The sequence below is a fragment of the Colletotrichum aenigma genome, assembly GCF_013390185.1.
Source record: "Colletotrichum aenigma strain Cg56 chromosome Unknown KSG_Cg56_contig01, whole genome shotgun sequence".
In the NCBI taxonomy this organism is placed as follows: Eukaryota; Fungi; Ascomycota; class Sordariomycetes; order Glomerellales; family Glomerellaceae; genus Colletotrichum; species Colletotrichum aenigma.
The window spans coordinates 1303037-1326759 of record NW_023500907.1 but is presented as its reverse complement, the minus strand read 5'-3'; the positions used below and the strand labels follow the sequence as shown (position 1 = coordinate 1326759).

The window sequence follows — 23723 nt, the reverse complement described above, 5'->3', positions numbered from 1 at the left end:
TTAGGCAGACAAATTCTTAAGCATCCGCAACCTTGACACCAACGCCAGCTCCGACAACAACTCTGCTGAGATGTTTGCTCCGCTTAACAGGTTTCGGATCGTTGAAGATTTCCTCAAGCTCTTCCAAAGATCTTCCCTTGGTTTCAACGGTAACGAAGTACATCAGCACCAGATGGACGCAATGAAGAACCAGGAAGATGGTGTATGTCTTCCATCCAATGTCCTTGAGAGCAATCGGTGTCGCGTACAGGTTGATAAAACTCGCGATACCTGAAACAAACTTGTCTGCTGCAATTCCTTTAGCCCGTATGTCGGTGTTGAGAATCTCTGCAGGATATAGCGCTTGAAGCGGTGTCCACGTGAATGACATGACGATTCCATACAGGAATATCATCGCGATGAATGCGTATCCTGATGCTGTGTCGATGTGGCCACCGGAAAGAGCCGCCAGCACGTTAATGGGGATGTAAACCAAGCCGGATAGAAATACTCCCCAGAGCAGTAAGGGTCGGCGACCGGCCTTGTCGACGAAAAATGCGCCAACTATGCCTCCACAGAACGAGAACACCGTGTTTAACGCATTCATAAGGAGCTGCTGAGAGGATGATGTGATGCCGACGGTTTCGAGAATGGCTGCAAGGTATTAGTCGGAGCTTTCCTAAGCCGGGATGAACCCAGAAGCAAAACACTCGTGTTGACATACATGGCAGAAAGTAGCTTATGACAGCACCGCCAGTGAACTGACTGAACACTGTGATTAGAACAAGTATCCATATGCGATAGCGGTTGGCGCGGTTTCTGATGAGGATCTTGTAGTCCCACCATCTCCCACGAGTCAGCTCAGCCTCAGCCTCCAAGGAGAACTTGATTTCTTCGCATTCAAGTCTGACGACAGCAGAGTCCGGATTGCCGTTGCCGTGATACTTAATAAGTACAGACTTGGCGACATCGTCCTTTTGTTTAGCAAAGAGCCAACGAGGGCTCTCTGGGATGAACCAAACCGTAGCGGACATGACAGCCGCCGGGACGACTTGAACAATGTATGGTACACGCCATGACATGTCGCCGGGAATGTTTGCGGTGCCATAACACGTCCAAGTAGCAGCTGTTGTTATTGCATCAAGTCAGAAGAGTCTGGCAGTAGTGTGAGTACCAATGGCGACTTACTCAAAGAGCCAATGTACCAGCCCAGGACGTTGTAGAGACCCCCGGCCAGACCTCGCCATGTGGGGTACGCCATCTCAACGATATATGTCGGTGCAGCAATCGTGCACATGGGGACGCCAAAGCCGACGATAAACCTGCCGCCTATGAACGCGGAAAGAGTTTGACTCGTTGCCTGAACGATAGAGCCGACAATAATAAAGGCCGAGCCGACGGCCATCCCGTATTTTCGGCCGAATATATCAATAACTCCCGCAGAGAAGAGGCTTCCGCAAATCTGCCCGGCAGTATAGATGGCCATGACGAGACCAATTGTAGGTCCAGTTATGCCAACGTCGTAGTGTTCGTGAAACTGGTCCATAGCATTGATAGAGCTCATCACGGAGCCGTCGTATCCGTTCATGCAGCCATCTGACGAGCAGGAAGTAAGCCATCGCATTTCAGAGAATGGCGTTCGATCATTGACTTACTCAGTGTGACAAATAGGATGATCACGCAGAGGGTGACTTGCGATCGAGAACGGTAGTTTGGCTTGTCTTTGGCGACAGCGTCGGTTAGCTCAACTGAGCGGACTTTAACCTCTTTGACATCCATGTTGTCAAGTGGAATGTTCACAGCGGCCCCTGAATGAGGCTGACGCGCTACAGCAGAAATCTCAGGAGGTGTCCCAGGAGCCATGATGAGGGTGAAGAGAACCTTGTATTGGGCACAGAAGTTGAAGAATGGAAGGAATTGTGCTGTCTCTATACCGCATGGATCGCGGGAAAGTTATAGGTAGACTGGTGAGGACACCATCCCACGTAAAAAAAAAACGACAATCACATATGAGTGACTCTTGATGGACTTGGCCGCCAATTGAGTATGCTGCAAGCCTAAGGCCGACGTCCGACTTGGTATTGGGGACGAGTTATTCCCGCCAGTACATCTCAATGCAGCTCGATGTCTTCTAGCATGTATCCAGGTTGTCACGTCCCAAGATGTTATCTGACAATAGAAAAAGACATGTGGCAGAACAGATGATCATTCGAGGTAGGGTAGTCCAGTAAAGCCTCTCCAAAGCCGATGGGAAAACTCGCCTTCCATTGGATATCTATGGATGCTCATAGGATCCTGGACTCACCGTGCTATTGTTGGGATGAGCGTGTGCCCAGAGTGCAGCCACATTCCTGTTCTGGTCTGCAACCGGTAAAGTTCTAGGAATTAAATCCCCAACACTCAAGCAATTCCGTATCCCGAGGTGGAGTGACGCTTTCCAGGAATCCATCTGCACTTCGCATTCAGTACGACAGCTGCTTGGAAGACGACATCTTAGGCTAAGTGAATCTATGAAACATGCAGTACGCATCAATGAACAGGCGATATTACCCCGCATTGTTGATGTCGGACCCCACGCTTGCCGCGGCATGCGGCTCCAAATCTTACCAGCTTCACAATTTACTGTAGGGTCGGATACACTTGGCTGTAAGAACTACATGTTAGCTACTGCATATTGCAGATCGGCTGTTGGATGGCCTCAGCAAGTGACGTATGAGGTGCCAACACTCGCTACGTGAATCTCATTGGAGCGCTTCGTAGACATTGTTTGGGACTCCTCAGATCCCCTCACTTGCACTATCCATGACTTTTGAGGCTTTCGCTCGAGTTTCTTCATATTTCCAAGTTTTTCTTCGTGATCAAACAGTGAGCATCAGTTTTGGTGTTGCAGGTAATTCATCATGGAGGTCCCCGCGCGAAATATCGAGATCACGTCTTCCTTCTGGGCGCAATTACGGGACAGTGGTCGATTGAAAACCATACCCGCTCTGGTTAAAGCCCAAAAGGAATCAGGCCATTGGGACTGTTTGAAATGGAAAGAAGGTCACCAACCCCAGCCCCATGTGAGTACGAGCTATAGTTCATATTGAAACTCCAAGGCATATAGGCTTCTGCTCACCTTGTTCAGCCGTTTTGGGATAGCGATGTCTACAAAGCCACCGAAGCGGCGTGCTACTTCCTCATGACACACGCCGATGAGGAGATGATGAGGAATGTCGAAGAAGCCGTGGACAACATACGAAGAGCACAACACCCAGATGGCTACATCAATTCATATTACAACGTGCGAGGAATTAAGAACCGATGGACGAATCTCCGCGACATGCACGAACTGTATTGTATCGGCCACCTCATCGAAGCGTGTGTCGCCTACGAGACCTTGACCGGCAGCGGGCGGCTTCTGGAACCAGTCATGAAAGTTGTGCAGCATATCGATTCAGTTTTTGGGTCCGAGCCTGGGAAGAAGCGCGGCTATCCTGGCCATCAAGAAATTGAAATTGGATTATTGAGGCTATACGAAATGACCAAGGACCCCCTTCTTCTGCAAGTAGCTCAGTACTTCATCCTCGAGCGCGGGACAAGAGATGAGAAGGACGAGACCTACTTTGACAAAGAAGCTTGGGCCAGAGGAAACGATCCTGGGGATTGGCTCAGCTTTGAGTTCAGACCGACTTACCGGATGCCTAGAGACTACGGCTACCACCAGGCCGATCGGCGGCTAGCGGATGCGACTGAATTGTTGGGTCATTCTGTCAGAGCCATGTACTTCATGACCGCCGCAACCGACCTCGTTCGTTTGACAAAGCACGAAGGTATCCACAAGTCTCTGGCCGCGCTATGGAGAGACATGGTCGACAAGAAGATGTACATCACGGGCGGACTGGGGTCTGTCCGTCAGTGGGAGGGATTTGGACACCCGTACGTGCTCGGGGATACCGAAGAGGGTGGTGTCTGCTATGCTGAGACTTGCGCAACCTTCGGAATGATTGGCTGGTGCCAGCGAATGCTTCGTCTCAGCCTCAACTCCGAGTACGCCGATGTTATGGAAATTGGTCTGTACAACGGCTTCCTTGGCGCGATCGGTCTAGACGGAGAGTCGTTTTACTATGAGAACCCTCTTCGCACGTTCACAGGCCGACCGAAGGAGCGGAGTCGGTGGTTCGACGTCGCCTGTTGCCCGCCAAACGTCGCAAAGCTTCTTGGCAATCTTGGAGCATTCATCTACACCATGCAAGACCGAAGAGTGGCCATCCACTTGTACATTGAGAGTGTACTTCACGTGCCTGGAAGCGACGCTGTGGTTACGATCAAAACTGCTGCACCTTGGTCCGGAAAGGTAGAGGTAGCGTGGTCAGGCACAGTTGCAATTGCTATGAGGATTCCTGGGTGGTCGGATGGCTACACCGTTGATGGGGCAAACGGCGACGGCACATGCAAAGACGGATATCTATACCTGCCAGAAGGAACAGATGGAAGGATGGAAGTTGTCTTCAGCTTTAAGCCGCAGCTCATGTACGCCAACCCAAAACTTGGCAAAAATGAGGTATGCGTTCAGCGCGGGCCTTTGGTGTATTGCATCGAAGATGTCGACAACGAGCTTGACATCGATAACGTCATCCTTTCGACGACAAGCCTGAAGGATGGCTCTCCACTGGATATTCTGGGCTATGAGGTCACCCCTGTGATTGCTAGGGGAACAGAGCTGAAGAACACGAACGGCTCAAAGCTGTATAGTCACAAGCCATGGGAACGCGGCGAGGAAAGGGATCTCGTGTTTATACCGTACTATGCTCGGGCAAATCGTGGCGGCAATGGTGGAATGAGAGTTTGGTGCTCCAGGGATTAAGCCTTTAGAAAAGATTGAACATTTCAAATCAAGTCAACATGAGTGTTTCGCCCGTCTCTTCGATAATAGTTCTCCACAGGCTTGTCACTCGGCCGTCCGTTGACGGGCCTCTTTCCCAAGCTTCGTACACTACTCGGCTCCCGGTCCTGACTGCTTTGATCCCATAGACCGCAACTCTTTCGTACCATATCCGGAAACGAGTTTGTTGTTGAGGATCGAATGCTTCCGTTGCTGCAATAAACGCTGGCCAGAAGATGGGAGCTGCCAAAATATTGTTATCGGTTTTGATGTTCTCGATAGTCTCGATGCCCTGCAACACTGCCTCCACGTATTGTCGAAGGTATCGAAAACCGAGAAGATGAACGTTTTGAGCGAAGTAAATGATGAGAGCATTATGGAAAGACTTCGTTTGATTGAAGATGATGTCAAAGCTTGTGCTAGTACTGGTTTGACGGCATCGAGCAAGTTCGTCTTTTAGCGACCAGTCAAGAATGGATTTCTCCAAACTATTGCACTGACTCTTCAACTGTTCAGGAATCTCTGACGACTGGCCAGCCTCTCTTGCCTGGGAAATCTGCTTGATGAGATTGGTTGTGTCTTTCAGGAGCGCCAAGAGACTTCGAGGTATACCATAGATACACTCAAAACTAGCCATCTCAGTGGGTTCCCTAGATTGATCTTCAGCATGCGAATCCCTCAATTCCGTTGAGGTGTAGACCTCAGACTGGTCCGAAGCCTCTCCAGTCGGTGAAGCATGAACATCCCCGCCAGATGGATGAACGGCCGTGCTTTCGTATATGACTCGAAGATAAAAGTAGATGCGATGTAAGGCTCGAGTCTTTCCTGATACTCTGGACTTTCTATTATGGCTGATGAGCTGTTTCGCACCATCTAGATGCACAGCGCAGGTGCTCGTATCTCCTGACATGATCTGAGAAGAGGACGGTTAGAGATTTGGAACAAGGGTGACAATTAAAATAGCTGCCAACTCACATTGATCGTGATCATTGATAGCATGGTGGCAAGGTACTCCTTGTACTTAGGCCTCCCACCTGAGTATAGGTCACTCTCAACTGCCTGTTTCAGCAGGCCGATGACATTATATCTGTACTGCATCGCCTCCTCCACCCACTTGACAGCTTCGTTGGGATGTGACTCAGATGCTCGAACATTGGCCAGAAAGAAGGCACTGATTGAGAGCAAAGCATTTCTCAGGGCACTGCGCACTCTGGATGTTGACCCCATGACATCCATCTCCCCGATACCCTGGATGGCTCTGGGAATGTGTATCGTTTTCCAGGGACTCTTAGCATTGTCGATGACACAGAATATGTTCACTACTGTATGGACATAGTGCTGCATCAAGAAGCGATCTTGGCTGGGGAAGATGGACATTGGGGGGCTTTTGGGCAGAATGATTTCCGTGTGGTGACGTTGATATTGTGGTGGGCTTTGCTGGGTCTCAGATATTTCTGAGGTACTCGGGCAAATAGCCTTGATCTCAGAGACACCATCAGAGGAAGTCCACGGCTGCCAATGCCTCATAACTGAAGGCCTACGAGCCTGACTCTCATGGAGGTTGCATAACTCCCATGCTACCGCCGCCTCCGAGTTTGAAGGTGATGCGAAACCATCCGGAGTCTGACTGGTCACCATATGCGGCGGAGAGAGATGGTTGCCCAAGTCTGATTCAGGACTTTGGCTGCTAACATTCGTTTCCAAGTGACCATTGGGCATTACGTCCTCATTCAGTGCGAGATCATTAGACTCTAAAGATCTTGTTGCCATGAATACGCCAAAGTTCTGAACGTGTAGATGCCCATATTCACTGCAAGACGACGCTGCGTCAAATGAGTCAATCGTCTTTAAGATGCCATCAACTTGACTCCATGATAGGACCTGATTGATAGGTGCTAATTCCTATGTTAGTCAAGAGTTCGACTCTGGCATGGATCACCTACACAGAGGAAGTTCTCGTCTCGTTGGAAATCCCGCCTCTTGAGGACCAAGAGAACTCTTGCGAGTAGGGACACCTGTGTCTGGACTTAGCCATTGCAAACGGGCCCCATAACCTTCGCATTGCAAATTCCTTCCACAGCATTCGCGGCAATGGGGTCTTATCTCGTCGCACTTGACTTTGCGCCCGCGGCAAGTCCAGCAGCCGGTGAAAGTCTTGGTCCTCTTACGGCTGAGTGGATTCCAACGAGCTTGGGACTGCATCGGGCTGCTTCGCGGAGACCGTGGGGTGCATGGAATCAAGCTGCATCGTTCACATTGACGGGAAGGAAGTTGGGAGCGAGAGAAGGATGGCAGAGTATCACTTTGACTTTCTCCGCAATTCATTGGGCCTTCAATCTGACAATCATCGCGGGGAAGAACTGGGTCAAGATACGGGTATCAGTTGCCTGCCGAAAGAGGCTAAGCTCATGATAGCTCCAGGTGGAGCTCAGCTCATGCAGGGTTCATTCTACGGTGAAGTCGACAGCGAAAGGACTTCTGTGAATTGCCCGAGTAAGCGGCCACAGTGGACCTTGACACTGGCAGGGTAGCAATATCGGTGTATGGAGGCGTCGCGTCGACTCTGTCGGACCGCGGACCAGATGAAGTGGGAATTCACTAGAGTAAGCACATTCAAGGCGAATCCGAGGCATTGATAAGATTGCGTTCAACTGAGAACCTGGCCATTCTTTTCACATATCTCGATAGATCAGCTTACTCAAAGAGCCCTTCATTGTCACCATGTCGACCACAACAGTTACTGCGGTGGCTGAGCCGGTTGAGAGCACCAACACCATCGCTTTGGAAACTGCTTCTGCGAAGACGTCGGAGAAAACGGGCGTTGCTGCCTTGGCAACTGGCGGCTTCACTTTTGCCGGAATCCCCAACATTGCCGACCCTTACAAGAAACGACAATGGCAACTCGAGCACATGGCAGGCGCCTTCCGAGTCTTCGCTCGTAAACGCTTTACTGAGGGCACCAGTGGTCACATTAGCGTCCGTGACCCGGTAGACCCCAGCACATTCTGGATCAATCCGTGAGTTTCTCTCTTTATGGCCTTGTGTAGTTCAAGATGCTGACCTGTCGGAGTCTCGGAAAGCATTTCGGTATGCTCAAGGCCAGCGACATGGTTCATATTGATGAGGATGGGCAAGTCATTGGGGGAAACAGAGTCGCCGTCAACGCTGCAGGCTTCATGATTCACAGTATCATCCACAAGGCTCGACCAGATATCCATGCAGCCTGTCATACCCATTCGCCAGCTGGAAAGGCATGGTCAACCTTTGGCAGACCACTGGACATCATCAACCAAGACAGCTGCAACTTCTGGGGCACACAAGCTGTGTACAAGTCATTCGGTGGTGTTGTGCTGGATACCGAGGAAAGTCAGAATATCGTTGAAGCTCTTGGAAGCACGGGTCGTGTTATGATTCTCCAAAACCACGGTCTACTCACAACTGGAGGCACCGTCGACGAGGCAGCGTATCTCTTCACGCTGATGGAAAAGTCTTGCGAGGTCCAAATCATGGTTGAGAGCACTGGGCTACCAAAGAATCACATTAGTGAGAAGGCGGCCGAGTTCACGGCCAAGGTCAATGCCGATCCGGTAGGTGCTAATGCTATTGCGTATCCTTAATTCCCCCTTGTTCTCAAATGATCTCTGACAATTTGTCTGCAGGAAACATTATACACTGAGTTTCAGCCCGATTTTGAGTACGAGATTTGGAAGTCAAAGGGAGAGCTGTCTAAAGGAGAATAATGTTCTTTAGCGTAACTCAGAAATGATACAAGAATTCGCAAAATATTCTACCACGGTGTTTGTTTTGTGATGCTCGCACACCCACTAATTGGTGATCTCGGTGCTGCCACCGTTCATGACGCCGCCCGTGTTGCTCTTGCCGACCTCACGAAAGGACTGCATACGACAGGAATCCACACATCGCACTGGAGATAATTAAGTCCGACTAGGTTGAGGTCATTATCAACCGTCAGTTGCCCAGGACATGCTGGGGGATCAATGCGTCAATCATGTCCGTCCAGTTCTAATCCCACCAAACCTACAAGTTTGGAAAAGGCATCTGACAGCGACGCTCGACATTCCCCCATGAACTCATTGGGTAGGCTCTGATGGAGGAAAGGCCAAGCGGAGACCCAGCAAAATGTTGGCTGTTATCAATGGATGCAGCTGCGTTATCTATTCCGCGGCACACGGTTAGAAGCGCCGATGATAAGCTTCCGGGACCCATACGTCACCGTTGCATCGACCCCCCCCCCTGTAGATGTTTGTTCGCGAGCTACCAGTGGACTTTCAAATCGTATCGACGCTGCAATTAATCTGCGACGTCGGAACTGCAAACAAGAAGATGATGCTGTAATGAGAAATCGCCGACGGTTTTGAGTATGTAATTGGCAATAGGAAAGTATGAACAGAGAAGGATCTTCAGGATGGGGCCCAAAACGCCAAAGGTAGAAATCGCAGCGGCCATTTAGATCTATTTCTATGGTCTATAAAAACTAAAGCGCGAGCGTCTTGCGCACAAACTCCGGAAATCATGCACTGCTTTTCAAAACCTGGTCTATCAACCGTGTTGCCTGCAGCACTTCCTCATCTTCAAAATGTTTGCCCGCAACCTGCAGACACACTGGAGTGCCATCAAAAACATCCGGATCGTCTTGAAACCGATGATTAGCATGACCGAGCTTTCCTCGTGCTTGGAATGATCGAGGGGAGGAATCAACTTACATGCTTTCCATTCTTCCTCGTCCTGCTGATTCCTCGGCGTGTATGCCTCTTCAGGCTTATCAATGTTCTTATCGACCCTGAGTCCGCTTGGGAGAATGGACGCTGGCTGGTCAAGAATGTTCCAAATGGCCGTGTAGTTCCAGTACTTTGCTCCGCCCTGCAGCACTCCCGCCCCGACGTATGCAGGGCAAAGGATGAAGTCAACGCCCTTTGCCTTCATCAAAGCGTGATATTCGCGTCGGTATGCCTCTCTCTCAGCATTCAAAGCCCAGTTCTCAGCTATTGTAAGCGGCCGAGACTTGGAAAATGCAAAGGCGTGGTGCGTCAGTGGAAGCGCTGGTTCACCCCCTTCGGCGAAGGTGTCCAGGTACGGTTTCGGGCCTTGTGGGAAGTACAGTGAGGACTTCGCGTGTCAAGTCAGCGGCTGCGCCGGTATGATGTCTGACTTTGTGATTGAAAACGAGTTGCCTTGACTTACGACTATCTTCCAGCCACGTTCATGGTCGAAAGGCTTCCACTCCACGACCTTGATTCCTGCAGCCTTAAGTTTGTCTGTTGCATGTTGAAGGGCTCGAAGAACTGGTGGGTGAGGCTTGACGCATCTGATAAATCGCATCTGTTAGTCATCTTCATAGTCTCATGCAAAAGAGCTCAAAGTACTTACCCGTCATCAAACATGACACCAATAGTAATGTCCTTTTTCAGCGCTACTTGCCGCCAAGGCAAAGGTACCAATGAAGTTTCTGTTTGCCACGGTTCTGCTCCCAGCATGGCACTCATGAACATGTCCAGGTCATCCACGCTCTGTCCCAGTGGACCAGCAACCCCACGAATGCTTTCTTGACCAAAGGTGATACCAAAGTTTCCAAGACAAGGAACTCTCAAAGCCGTCGGGCGGAGTCCGTAACAGCCATTGAAAGCGGCCGGAATTCTAATGCTGCCACCAATATCGGTGCCTACGCCCATAACGGAGCATTTTGCGCCAACGGAAACACCTTCACCTCCTGAAGAGCCGCCGGGAGAAAGAAGGAGGTTATGGGGGTTCAAGGTGAGCCCGGTGATGTTATTATTGCAGTCGAGATGCTATAGCAAAACAGTCAACATTAGTCTCACAAGTCTTCGAACGAAGTTGTCTGGGCAAACTATTCTGTCACATACCATCAGAGACTGGGGCTGGTTTGTTCGAACGTGAATTACTGCGCCTGCCTGCTTCAGAATGCTGATTGAAAGCGCGTCTTCGGACGGAATGTTCGAGATCTTCGCCACAAAACCGGCATGGGTAATTCGACCACGCATACCGATGTGCTCCTGCGAATAAGATGCAGTTTAGCAATCAAGGCCCTCCTCATAGAAGCAGACTCAAACATTCCCACATACCTTCACTGAGATCGGAATACCATGCAGCGGTCCTGCCAACTGACCGGTCTCTTGATAGTAAGCATCGAGCTCATCGGCCTTCTGCAAAGCGGATTCGGCGAGAATCTCCGTAGCGAAGTTGGTCTTCAAGCGTCGAATAATCAGCATGTGCACCAAAAGTTTGCCAATAGCCTCCATACCAATTGGTGAATTATCGTTGTCCTCTTCAAGAAAGCTGTGACAACCTGTCTGACACTCCATTGGCCAGATCTGTACTTCTCCAACAAACCCGCTGCATCTTGTTCCGTCATTTTCAACTCCTTGGGCGTGAGAATTCCTGCCTCATATGGAACATTTTGAACATTTCGGCGATCTTTGGGCGGTAATTGACTTTGCGGAAGCTCGTAATCCTTCGGGATAGACTTCTTCTGGATGTCAATGCATGTCTGGGCTAGCTCTCGCCAACTCTTTGCAAGGGCCGTGATAGCCATGATGTCAGGGAGGAAATGGTTCAACGACGTTACAACAGTATGCCGGCACTTGCGTCAATCTCTGTAAATCATCAGCCTTCATACCTTCGCTTGTCAGAGAGCCCGGGCACTTTGTACGGTTTCTTCCAGCCAGTCGGTTCTTCGTTATCAGTTGGAGCTATCTTGTCCGGCGGCGATCGCCTCTCCGCCTATCGCTGTCAACTGCCATAACTGAGTGCAGGAGCGGGTCCATTCTCCACTACAATGGTCATCCAGAGCCTCCCGCATGTCAGCTCCGCACGAAACCCGCCTCTCCAGGCTCGCAAACAAGCAATTGTACTGGATGAAGATATCCGAATCCCGAAAAAAACATGAAATGGGTCCTTTGAGCGGGTAGGATTGGTGTCGGAGCGTCCCCGAAAGATATCTGGTAGTGCTTGCCCCAAATATGTTATCAGCTTGCCCCCGCATGCTCCGCGCTCATAGCTTCCCCTGTCGGGCGCAGCTTATCATCACTTCAAGATAGCTCTATTGAACTGTTCTGTAAAGCTCACCGAGGTCTTCACCCGAGCAGTCGAGCAGCAGGAGCGATAAGTAGTAAAGGGGCACCCATACTCTGCCGCTGCGTTGTCGTCGCTTCTGTTTGGCCTCTCCCTGATTCCTGCCAATCCCCCCCTCCGACCGTTGTAGATATCGTCCTCGAACAGCCGAACTTGGAATAAGGTCCTCTTTGTGGCCATGGCTCAAGACCACACCAAAGCTGAAGGAGATGGGTTGCCTCCAGGAACTTCGAGGCTCATCGACGTAGATGGCTCCGTTATTGGGCAGCACGCGTCAGGCTCAGGCGAGAACGATATCGTGCTCATTCCTCGCCCTTCAGAAGACCCAGAAGATCCTCTGAATTGGACTAGAAAGCGCAAATTGCTGGCTACGTCATGCGTTGTGCTTTACACCATCATGATTGCCATCCCAAGTAGTGCAGTCTATTCCGTCGTCACTCCCATTCGAAAAGCGACAGGATTATCGCTGGCGGACATCAACAATGGAACCGGAATCATGGTCAGTATGGATGTGCAATTTCAAGAGACTTTTTCTGACAACAATTGTTTTAGTTTCTCTTCTACGGCTGGGGATGCGTCATCTGGCAACCTCTTGCTCTCCAATATGGCAAGCGACCTGCCTACTTGGCTTCCCTTGCGGCGAATATTGTAAGCCATCCAATATGGGCCCTGGAAAGATTGTTGTCTAACTAAGTTTGCTTTTCAGATCATCCTCGCTACTGCACCGATGTGCACTACAAAGCACACCTATCTCGCGAGCCGTATCCTGCTTGGCCTTTTCGGAGCACCCGTCGAATCACTTTGCGAAATCTCGATTACCGACATTGTAGGCGCACTATTCACAAAGGAATGTTATATAAGCGAATGAAGACTCATTTGTGCGTAGTGGTTCGCTCATCAACGCCCGAAGTACCTTGCGCTCTATGGATGGGGTCTCTCTATGACCGGCAAGCTTGCTCCTATGCTTTCTGGTTTCATCAACGTCGGCATGGGGTGGAAGTGGACTCTGGTAAGACAACTCATTTCAAACTCGGTCTTAAGGTAGATATTGACTATATTCCCCACCTCGCAGTGGTGGTGCGCAATTTTCAACGGAATTGCTCTGGTTTACTGTTTCCTCTTCATGGAAGAGACCAACTACGATCGTCCCGCGAGATTGGAGGACCATGAAACACCCGTCATCTCGGAGGCGCAACGAACAGAATCTGCAACTGGCAGCGAAGAGGAGTCGAAGGTCGCGAACGCAACCGAGAAGCAGGGAGATCCGACCACCAACCCCGTCGACAGCGAGACTGGACAGGTCATTTACCCACGCAAGACTTTTGTCCAGAAATTGGGTATCAAGGACAAGCCGAGACCCAACCGAATGCTGGATATTGCTCTTGGTGCCCTCCGAGGCTTCACGTATCCTTCTGTCGTTTACGCTGGGTAGGTTCAATAGTATCTTTGGAGCAGGACTGCGGCCTAACTGAATTCAGATTGATGTACGGCGCCAACAATTTGGTGTGGTCTGGTGTTCAGAATGCCACAACAGGTACCGTGTACACCACCATGTACGGCTTCTCTACTGCCGGTGTGGCTGGCGCTTACGCGGGAGGCGTTCTTGGTACCATCATCGGGTTAGTCCAAATGCCTTGGTTTGTTTTGTAATGATGACTGACATATTTCCTGCAGAGGTTACTATTGCGGCAAGGTTGGAAAGATCTTGACAATTCGCCTCGCGCGTCGCAACAACGGAATTTCCGAATCAGAGCATTCTCTGTGGCTCTTCGCGGCCTCAATGTTTCTGGTGCCTTTCAGCATGATCCTTTACGGCCTTGGAGTTGCCTACCATATCCACTGGATGGGGCTCATTATATCTCAATTCACGCTCGCTATCAACAACGCTCTGGCGGTAGCCGGATCCCTGGGTTATGCTATCGCATCATACCCGCAACTGAGCGGCGACATGATCACCACCTGCGTCATCATTCGTAACACGATGAGCTTCGCCATCAACTACGGCATCACTCCCTGGCTCAACCACATGGGCTATCGCGACACTTTTATTACCGTTGGCGCTATTGGATTTGTGTGGAATGCTAGTATTTTTGTCATGACCAGATATGGCAGGAAGATGAGAGAGAAGAGCGCAGAGAGGTACTGGAAGGATGTGGCAAAGGCGCACGCGAAGGGTTTGAGTCATTGATTGTGTCTTCAGCACTACAAGTAAATATGATCAAATTCTGAGAAAATTCCCGCTTGGGATGTTTCAATGCAATTCAGTCCCGTAATGATTGACCAAAACCCGCGATAGAAATGATATTACACGGACATTGTACTACTGCAAAGTACTGTGCTATGTGTTTCTTTCACTGCGATCTTTGTATCAATGGTAGGTATGTAATTGGCCTTTGAATCTTCTTTTGAATATGTTTTTCTATTTAAATGTCTGATTACATTTGTGTAGGTGTGGGAAATCTCCTGGGTATTGGATAGAAGCAAAGAGGAAGAAACGAATGAATGAGTGACTGTGTAACTGTCACGAAGGCTTTCAAGAAGAACCCGAGCGACTCTTCCCACGCATCATATCTGTAACCTTGGTTGAGACCCTGCTCAAAAGCGATGTCTCTGATTCTGTCGATATGACGCTCCTGCTTGCTTCGCTTGACCGTCTCCTCTGGTGCATCTCTTTAACAAACTTGGCCCAGGTGTTAGTCAAAACGAGATACTTGATGTGCCCCTGAGCGCTATCAAACACATTGGGATTGAAGGCGGAGGGAATCTCGCCGGTGTAGCGGATCTGGCCTCGGATGTCCTGTCCACTGCCTGAAGTCTGACCATTGCGAGAGTGATAGGCATCATCGAAGGGGGTGATGTGGTTCAGTGAAGAGTCTTCGCCGAAGAGAATGCGAGCGGGCTTCTCGAAAACAGCCTCAAGATGCTTGAGCTCGTTTGAAGGAAGGTTGAGAGGAAACTCAGCGAGGTTGATTGAGATAAAGTCTGCGTAGATGTCGAGGGCGCTGTTGAAGGCTTCTAGCATCTCTTCGCCACTAAGTGAATGAGCCTTCGAGTTTTGAGCAAATTGGGGCCAAGTCGAAGTCTTCCATGCGTCAAGGCGGGTGAGGAAGGCAATGTTCTCTCCAGAGAAATCGCAGAGAGCCGAGAACTCCTGCAGAGAACCGGTGTTCTCGCGGAGAGCGTGGTCAAGAGCGCTCATCGTGAGTAGACGGCTATCCGGCTCCGGGCCAATTTCGACGTTGTCAGATTCGTATACATTCGCAAGGCCCTTCTCCAACTGACTGGCTGAGGCTTCGCGCCTGCAGTTCACGCAAGTGCCCATAAGGTTGGACGTAGGCCTCAAAGTACTGGATTGAGACGACGTATCCCACTTGGCGTTCGCATCTCTTGCTTTCTTGTTCAGGATTCGCAGTCGGATGACCTGGAATGCCGGTAAAAAGACGGCAAAGATCTCGAAAACCATGGACGAGAGATGTAACCTGAATTCCATCATCAGCTGCGGTTTCTTGAGCTAAAACGACTGACGCCAAGTTAATGACTTACCACTGGCTTGGAGTAAAGTATTGGTTGACCTTCGCAAACGCCGGGACATACGAAGCGATGAGAAACATCGGTGTAGCGTGGAGACTAGATAGAGATCAGCAACGATGAAGATTACTGGACAAGTCAATGTGTTACAAACCTGGCGAGGCAGCAGCCAATGGTTTGTGTGCGCCATCCCATTGTGTCGCGGATGCCCCAAGCCTTCCAAAGCATCGTGGGGGCGATCTATACACGTTAGAAACCTGCCGATGTTGCTTTGAGAATCGATGGTGACTTACAATCCACGACCAGAGAAACTGCCAAGCTACCGTCGGCCACCACTCCCATCCTCGACCCAGGTCTACCAACTGCTCCATGACGTTGGAGCCGCGGATTTCTGTACCAGGAATGCCGAACGTCGGGTGATACTTCTTGCAAGCGAGCCACATGCCAATGGTCAAGCATGCCTAAGTCGAACACTCGCGGGTCAGACTGAATCGTGCGTTTATGGAAGAACCTCACGTACCTGAATAACCAAACCCAGCCCGATAGGGATCATAATCTTAGTCGTATAGTCCATGTTCCTCAAGCGGCAAAGCCAAGATGTCCTCGCACCATCGCAGCCGAGCTTTCCTCGCTTGATTCCTTCTCCCTTATTCGCAAAATGCAACTTCTGCAGCTTAGCAACGTGCAGGAAACGCGCGTTGGAGGCATGGAATAAGGCGATACCAAGAGGGAACCAGGTTCCCATGACGAAATACTGGACATCGTAGGCCAGAACAGCCGGCATAGTTCCACCAATAGGATAGGTGATCTGAGCGAGAATCCAGTACAAGTGAAGACAGAAGATAGCGGCGAAGGACAGCGGCAAGCCACGGATCTTGAGGACGGGGCTATCGCGGTTGACCCAGCAGAAGATCATACCAGCGATGACGAGCACCGTCCATGTTACACAGAATGTCATGTAGAAGATGCCTATGCTGTCGAAGTTCGGCGGCATAGGCGGGAAGTTGTAGATCGTAAGGCTCGCCATCGCTGCGGGATCCATGGTGACGTTTGTGTTGGAGTTGTTGGATGAAGAGAGAGAGGCATCTCCTGGTCTGATGTTCGACAAAAACAGGATGGGAAGGTGTCTTCTTTTCAAGACAGCCTCATTCTTGAAGTCTTGTGTGTGGGGATATGAGTGGGGAATGGCGAAGGAGGAGTCCATGTCCGATGAACGGTTCAGCCACACTCGAAGAAGCCCGGCGGGCCAACGGTGCCGGCACCTGGACACATTGTGATCGGCCATCCAAATCGGTAGAATCAGTCAAACGATAGCGTGCTTAGCATAGTGATACGGGTGTGATACAGCCGCACAGCTTGGTCCGGAGCAGCGAATCCCGTTGAAGCCAGGCTAATATTGAACCCCTTCCCCCCCGCTTGTGGCGTCTCTCGGCTGTGGCCACTGCTTTCCCGCGATGGACTATTCTGAACAACTCAGGCTCATGTTTCGACTCATGTTCTCCCTACGTCCCTCAGAACTTGGCTTTTTTGTGTTGTCGATCACTAAGGTGTTCGTCCGTGCTCCCGGCACCCGAATCAAGCCAACTTCGACTAGACGTTCTCGTCCGTCGCGCTAGACGGGTGATGATCCAATCAGCGCATTACCGTGGCTTCGCTTGGCCGTCCCGTTCAGTCTAAAGCAAGGGATCTTCATGAGTCAATCTGCTCGAGGTAAAGTGAGGTGGACAGCCTCGCATGCGTCAGGTCTTTGATATGTCCAATCAAATGCCTGCATTTCGAGACAAAGGCTTTTTGGCACACAAGCACACGACATCGCAGGACTTCCGGTCCTTTTGTGGGATGCTAGATCTTTTTCGTACCTGGCGTCGAGATTGACGGCGATAGATGCCTGTTGATCATTTCTAGTGCCACAATCTTTTCTGTGCCGGATCGACTCGTTCCATGATTCCGAAGAACGGCACTTGCGCAGACGAATCGCGGGAAGGATGGCGACCATTTCGTTCTCCACATGGTTCTCGTCTGGGGGATGCCGTCGCCTCGTGCTCGTCAAAGAAAGTCAACGGTCTGGGGCAAAATACGCGTTGCTATCGTTGTCGAGTGCCATGTGGTATGAAACTCTGGGGTCGAAATCGTGACAAATTTGTTGGATGCCACAGCAAAGCACTCCAGGTGACGCATTTCAATTGACGTCAGATCTCACAGATTTCTCGCGATCATTGGGACCGATCCTGCTGCCGGGATGCTCATCGGATCTAAGATCAAGTCCCATCCGGACACTTGGAAATCATCAGAGACCCCTGACTGATGTGCATGCATATGCCCTCTATCGGAGTGGTTCGCAGCCAGGAACAGCAAAACCCCTGTTTACTTTTCACCTATCCCAGCTAACTCTGCCAAGCATGTCGGCCTTGCTAGTGGACTACAGGGCATTGTCTTATTGTCCACTCCAACCTTTGTTTCTTCACGCTCAGACGGCAGTTCATGTCTTTGCTGTGGGCATTGTGATCGTCGATCAATGGAATCACTGTTTCCTCTTCCCGCTGTCAAAATCTGCACTTATCGATATTTGGGGTTTCCCCATCACGCATTGTTCGCGCGTAAGCGGATTGCATCTTCGACCCCGGTCGCGAGCCGGGGTTCCAGATTTCCCCACGCTGTCAGATCGTGAGCAATTTCAAAAGTCGATGACTCTGTCCTACTTGAGTTCTCCTGAGCTATCTTTCCAGCGCCTTGGCTTGCATGTCAGCTGCTTGACCGAGAACTGAGAGCCTTGTTGCGGCCCATTGACCTCCCGAGGATGCAGATCATCAATAGCCTCTTTGGCGGGCAAGGATTGGATTACTGAACAGCGAAAGACCCTGGTTCGTTCACACGAAAATGATCAGCGGCAATGCACTGACTGCAAGATGCCAGATCTTGACAACAAATGTATCTGCGTAATGTTTTGAGTCTGCCTCTTCTTGGCTAAGGTTGAACAATAGAAGCTTCCCCATCACCAGCCTCGGACAATCCACGTGCAGTTGCACCTGTCTTCCGCTGAAAGCATTGGTATGGATTTAGCCGTGACAAATTCGACGTCAGCTATGCCAAGTGACTTGAATGAGATGAGCTATCATCAAATGAACGTTCCGGCGCAGCGAAGGCTGAAAGCCAAGGCGCTTGGCAGATACTCAAGTCACCGAGACCTCCGAAATGAGCGTCCGTAGCCGGTCGGCCCCACTCGGCAGTGGACTTGGACAGGCCAGCTCCGGACGTCGCCGGCTGCTCCGGCCGGGCAGGCGGGGAGTCGACCGGACGACGGTTCCGTTCAAGGCCATTGTAGATCTCGATGTGGGCCACATTGAGCTTTGCCTCTTATCTCTAGCGCGTCTAAAGAGAACAATAGGGTTCAAGTGTGACCTTGGTGCTTACATTCCGCCTTGGGAAATCGCAAAGATGCCCCAAAAGAGGTAAGATTTCCTAACAAAGAATCGCTCAACGGTGACGAGCCGGCTGGCTTGACCTGTGCCGCAGCCACCCGTGACGCTTTCATGGTTTAATGCTCGATGTTGTTTCCACTTGTGGTTTGCCATTCGTCAGCCGTCTTACAAGTCTATGAGTTATCAGTTCTTACCTCTCACTATACTAGCGGTTCTTTGTGGGGATCTATCCTTCTTCGTGAAGAAATATTCTTCTCGGCGATGCTTATTGCCTGAGAGCATCCATTGCTTCTGATCAAGATGCTGTCGCATCGCCTTTGAGCCCCGACTGCGCACCCAACGATCTCCTCCGCTACTGTTTGAGCGAGTATCGCGTATCGGCCTTCTCGTCCTCAATTATGGTCCGAATGACTCTAAATTTGTAGTTATATAACAGTATCATGCGATTTACGAAGACTGATTCGTCGTAGCGCAGACAATGTTGCGTCTTGCGATTGGTTTGGACACATGCAGGTGACATTCGTCTTACCCGTAGAAGCTGCATGTCGGGTTCCTTTGGGTACCAGGATTCGTGTATAAATACCCAGCGAACCTTCTCGACGAGTGGGTTTGCGGAGGTGATCGATCCATTTTCGTTCGACTGCTCGTGAGCACCTTATACTACTTGGTCGGCGATGGACGATCCAGATTTTTTCTCGGCGGCCCCTTGTCATTCTCCCTCAATTGTGCCATTCGCAATCAGCGTCCCCCAAGTATCGATCGATGATCTCCAAACACTTCTAAAAGTCTCTAAGATTTGTCCCAAAACATGGGAGAATACCCAAGAAGCTTTTGGAACAACTCACGAATGGCTCTCCAACGCCAAAGCTGCGTGGATAGACTCCGCCCGCTTCTCATGGCGGTCACACGAAGCCCGCATCAATGCTATACCCAATTTCCTGTTCACTCTGCCACTCGCAGATATTGATGCAAAATGGGAAAGAGGTCTGGAATATGACATTCACTTTCTTGCGCTCTTCTCCGATCGCAAAGACGCGATACCTGTCCTTCTGCTGCACGGCTTCCCAGGGAGCGTTTTGGAGTACCTGCCCATTCTTGAGCTTCTGAAAGCAAAATACACTTCGAAGACATTACCTTACCACATCATCGTTCCCTCGCTTCCCGGCTACGGCTACTCATCAATCTCAGCTTCGAGCGATGTTGCATCGTTTGTGGACAAGGAGTTTGACTTTCAAGATGCCACAAAAATTCTTAATCACCTCATGGTCCACATGGGGTTTGGCAAGGCTTACATTACTCATGGAGGTGATGTTGGCACATTGTTTGCGAGGATCATGGCTTGGGGGCATGATGGCTGCAGAGCTTTTCACAGTACGGCCTCTCTATACCATATTTCTGGTTCCCTTATCTGCGCATGCAAGCCTTATTTTTAATGCATCAAAGACCTGACATGATCTAGTGAATGGCTTATTTGCGACGAAAGAGCAAGCCCCATCTCATATGGACGGCTATTCAGAAGAAGACAACCAGCGCATGATCAATGCTCAGGGCTTTTTCACAATTGGTTTCGGTTATTCCCTCATGCATCAGACTACGCCAGGAACCATTGGGCTCACGGTGGCATCTAGTCCGTTGGCTTTATTAGCATGGTGAGTACCTCGAGGCACCTTCCCCGACCGGTTTTATGTGGTCATCTTCGTTTATTCTTTCCGCCCCCCCTGGTATGCAAATGGTCTTCTTAATCCTTAATCTGTTTGTTCTTCTTCTTCTTCTTCTTCTTCTTCTTCTTCTTCTTCTTCGCCGCCGCCGCCGCCGCCGCCGCCGTCGTCGTCGTCGTCATCTAGACGAGGCTTAAATTGCACAACAGGATCGGCGAGAAGTTCCGGGACTGGACAGAGATTCCGATGCCCCTGGAAACAATCCTCGCCAGCGTAACACTTTACTGGCTTACCGATACGTACCCACGCTGCATCTATTCCAACCGGTTCCCCGCCACTGTTCCTTTCCCAGAAGACAAGCCCTTTGGTGTGTCGAACTTCCCCCGCGAGCTCGTACCTGCACCAAGAGCTTGGGTCGAGAAAGCGTTCCCTAACTTGATCTTTTACAAGGACTACGAGAAGGTACCTCCGCAGGTTCTGATTTCTCCCGACTTACGAACAACAAAAGGCTGACGCAGTTCCTAGGGCGGACACTTCCCAGCCCTGGAGGACCCCTCGGCAATGTTAGCCGGCCTAGAGGAATTCCTTGCCAAGTTCAAGACCATGATCCATGCAGACTGGAAGTAACTTGGCTTGAGCTGTGCGAAGCTTGAATTTCGCGAGACTCACGTAATTCAGCTCGGCTTCTCGATCAACCTAAGACCGTATCTCAGCCCCATGAACCCGTCAAATCTCGGTTAAAGCTTCTGTCGAGGATGACAATAACGTAGAAGCATCGCAACTCGCTTCCAAGCCCTCGTAACGGTCGTATGTAGAGTTATTACGAGCGCCTCTTGTCTTTCGGCCATGTGCTGAGCGTCACACAACACGTGGGGCCCGCATCTAGAGGGCTTCTATTCTCGCCGACTTAACGTCTAGGGAAGGAGCTGATGCTCTACAGTGGCATCGTCTCATAGAGGGGCTGGAATCTTGCGCAACTGTGGCTGATGATGGATGGCCTGACAGGTGATCTCCCTGTATGTCTCATACTTCGTGATACCCTCACGTGGTGTACTACATGCAATGTCTCGGTTGGATTAGGGCTGGCTTGGTGAATGCGGAAAAGGGGTAACAGAGAGGGGCAATTCTTGGCCAGATTGATCTGCGTTTATTTCATCATTAGCCTCATAATGTTTCTGAACTTCTCCATTTCTTCCCCGGCAACTCCGATTGGAAGAACACTCAACTATGAAGTCGCGTGTCCGTTCCTGGTTAATGCTCGAGGGGATCGCGTGGTACAGAGGGGTATCACGGAAACATCGATCCTCCAAGGCATGACTTGCCGATCATCTGCATCGGTAGGAGCTGATGGACCATTACTTGTTTCTGCCATGTAGCAGAAGCTGAATGTTGATGCCATTTGAGTATTGTATTGATTGACGGGTAGATGCTGTGACACACCCAGTCATCGATGTGTCACCTCATCGGTCAATGAATGATTTACAAACACGTGGGTTTGATATTCAGGGGTATCTCAGCCTTTAAGGTGTCAGTTCGAGATAGAGAATTCGTATTCCATTTTGATACCCGGTCAATCATCCTTCAGAGCTTCGCTTCCGTCATGGCGTAGTATAACACTAGATGACGAAACGAACACCATAAGAGCTTGTGTACAGAGCTCTGGAGAATTGTACACAGTTGTCGTGCCGAGGGCGCTTGGTGACCTCCGTGGACCAGTATCGATTCAATCACCCATTCCACTGGTCCCGAGTAATGCAATCAAATGCAGCTTTCCGTTGCGAGATTAGGTCGGCCCCGGCAGCGGCCGTGGCAAAATCTTCCGCGGAAGCGCGGATGCGAGTCTAGCGACGTTTTGGTGGTGCCCGTGTCACATGTTTTTCCTCGTGGGAAGGTTGAAGATGCAAGTCTGCCCGAAGGCCAGAGTGTACATTTCTTTCGGCACCGGAACGTGCAGAGGGCGTGTCTCGGGCGGGCGGGGGCGGCTTCGGCAAGTTTGTTGAACCGCAGAAATACGGGTTCTGCATTGTCCCGTCACCGGAAGAAGGTTGTTCTGCAGGTAAAGTCTGATGATTTTGATGTAAAGAGAGTAGGACAAAAAGCCACTCTCGGAAAGGAAGATATCATGGAAGATGCCAACTTGCCGATGTCGGGTTCGTCTCTTACAACTACCTAGCTGAGCTGAATGCATGTTGGCGTCTGCATCGTCAGTTTGTCATTTCCGCCAACAGCTTCAGCTTCAAGGTTTTGTTGTACGGCCCATGCTTTAATCCCTCGGCCGATAGAAACTACTAGCGCAGTACGACAGAAGCCGTCCTTGGAAGCGTCGGCAATGCTGATGCATTTTGGGCGGAGGCACAGGCGCCATGCAAAATTCGCAACACGTGTGGATCATTGTAACTCAAAGGCACATGTGGAACTGTTGGCGCTAGAGAGAACAGCCCTAGAACTTGGGAAGGGGAGGAAACCACTATCTCAGTAAAACTGTGACACGGTTGGACGAGATTTCTCGAGCTCTTCCAAACCTCCGTGAAAAAGGGCCGAGCAAATGCGTATAAAGACCAGCCCCATTCTCAACCTAGTTTGCGTTGAAGAACTTCCATCATCAGCACATGCAGTCTCATTACCACACACTAAGCTACAACACCGCAAACTACCAGACAACCTTTCCACTGCCATCAGCATCACAACAACAAGCACCCTAGCCACAGTAGAATTCTGGACTTGCCCTGTTGATCACCAACAAGACTTAAATTTCCAACCTCAACAACCTCTGCTCAACCATCACAATGGCGAAGTCTTCGGCCAAGCAATCTTCCTCATCCAAGTCAAAGAGTAAGTATCCCAGCTCCGTATGTCTCAGTGATGGCCATGTTCATGTCAAAACAGGCTCCAGCAGCAAGAGCTCTAAAAGCTCCAGCACCGTCCCGGTCAACCGCTCCTGGCAAGACCCCTCGCTGGATCGTGGTCAACGCTCGGCTCAAAGCTCGAGCGCCAGCTACCCCGTCGGGCGCTGGCTTACCGAGCCGTCTTGGCAAGAGCCGTTCAACAACATTGCGGAAGTACCCGCAGCGGGATCGGCCTCGGCCCATGCAGGTGGACACCAGGGATCGGGTGCCGCTGCGACGTATGCCACGTCCCGCAAGTAGCGATAACGCCAGACAGGTT

The 23723-nt window shown here is 50.6% G+C and overlaps 8 protein-coding genes across 8 annotated transcripts; 4 read left to right on the top strand and 4 right to left on the bottom strand.

Moving 5' to 3' along the window:
- Positions 1-16: 16 nt before the first annotated feature.
- On the bottom strand, positions 17-1842 carry CGCA056_v000351 (Lactose permease; the record flags this gene model as incomplete). Its single annotated transcript, XM_037315612.1, has 4 exons — positions 17-633; positions 704-1105; positions 1168-1575; positions 1635-1842. The coding sequence occupies 4 exons, from the start codon at positions 1840-1842 to the stop codon at positions 17-19; spliced, it is 1635 nt and encodes a 544-aa protein (XP_037184836.1).
- Positions 1843-2879: 1037 nt separating this feature from the next.
- On the top strand, positions 2880-4825 carry hypBA1-1 (Non-reducing end beta-L-arabinofuranosidase; the record flags this gene model as incomplete). Its single annotated transcript, XM_037315611.1, has 2 exons — positions 2880-3041; positions 3107-4825. The coding sequence occupies 2 exons, from the start codon at positions 2880-2882 to the stop codon at positions 4823-4825; spliced, it is 1881 nt and encodes a 626-aa protein (XP_037184649.1).
- Positions 4826-5716: 891 nt separating this feature from the next.
- On the bottom strand, positions 5717-6220 carry CGCA056_v000349 (Arginine metabolism regulation protein II; the record flags this gene model as incomplete). The annotated part of the gene is made up of 2 exons (XM_037315610.1): positions 5717-5746; positions 5819-6220. The coding sequence occupies 2 exons, from the start codon at positions 6218-6220 to the stop codon at positions 5717-5719; spliced, it is 432 nt and encodes a 143-aa protein (XP_037185116.1).
- Positions 6221-7564: 1344 nt separating this feature from the next.
- On the top strand, positions 7565-8583 carry CGCA056_v000348 (Meiotically up-regulated gene 14 protein; the record flags this gene model as incomplete). Its single annotated transcript, XM_037315609.1, has 3 exons — positions 7565-7860; positions 7914-8430; positions 8503-8583. 3 exons carry the CDS (start codon positions 7565-7567, stop codon positions 8581-8583), a joined length of 894 nt encoding a protein of 297 aa, XP_037185115.1.
- Positions 8584-9374: 791 nt separating this feature from the next.
- CGCA056_v000347 (putative amidase) lies at positions 9375-11414 on the bottom strand (the record flags this gene model as incomplete). Its single annotated transcript, XM_037315608.1, has 7 exons — positions 9375-9496; positions 9568-9970; positions 10046-10169; positions 10232-10650; positions 10726-10875; positions 10945-11067; positions 11124-11414. 7 exons carry the CDS (start codon positions 11412-11414, stop codon positions 9375-9377), a joined length of 1632 nt encoding a protein of 543 aa, XP_037184850.1.
- A 717-nt stretch (positions 11415-12131) lies between these two features.
- On the top strand, positions 12132-14141 carry CGCA056_v000346 (putative MFS-type transporter; the record flags this gene model as incomplete). Its single annotated transcript, XM_037315607.1, has 7 exons — positions 12132-12452; positions 12506-12601; positions 12660-12779; positions 12840-12962; positions 13026-13381; positions 13432-13572; positions 13628-14141. The coding sequence occupies 7 exons, from the start codon at positions 12132-12134 to the stop codon at positions 14139-14141; spliced, it is 1671 nt and encodes a 556-aa protein (XP_037184849.1).
- A 345-nt stretch (positions 14142-14486) lies between these two features.
- Positions 14487-16523, bottom strand: CGCA056_v000345 (uncharacterized protein; the record flags this gene model as incomplete). The annotated part of the gene is made up of 5 exons (XM_037315606.1): positions 14487-15432; positions 15497-15580; positions 15636-15721; positions 15775-15942; positions 16002-16523. The coding sequence occupies 5 exons, from the start codon at positions 16521-16523 to the stop codon at positions 14487-14489; spliced, it is 1806 nt and encodes a 601-aa protein (XP_037184848.1).
- A 6821-nt stretch (positions 16524-23344) lies between these two features.
- On the top strand, positions 23345-23704 carry CGCA056_v000344 (uncharacterized protein; the record flags this gene model as incomplete). Its single annotated transcript, XM_037315605.1, has 2 exons — positions 23345-23390; positions 23445-23704. 2 exons carry the CDS (start codon positions 23345-23347, stop codon positions 23702-23704), a joined length of 306 nt encoding a protein of 101 aa, XP_037184847.1.
- Between the last annotated feature and the right edge of the window lie 19 nt (positions 23705-23723).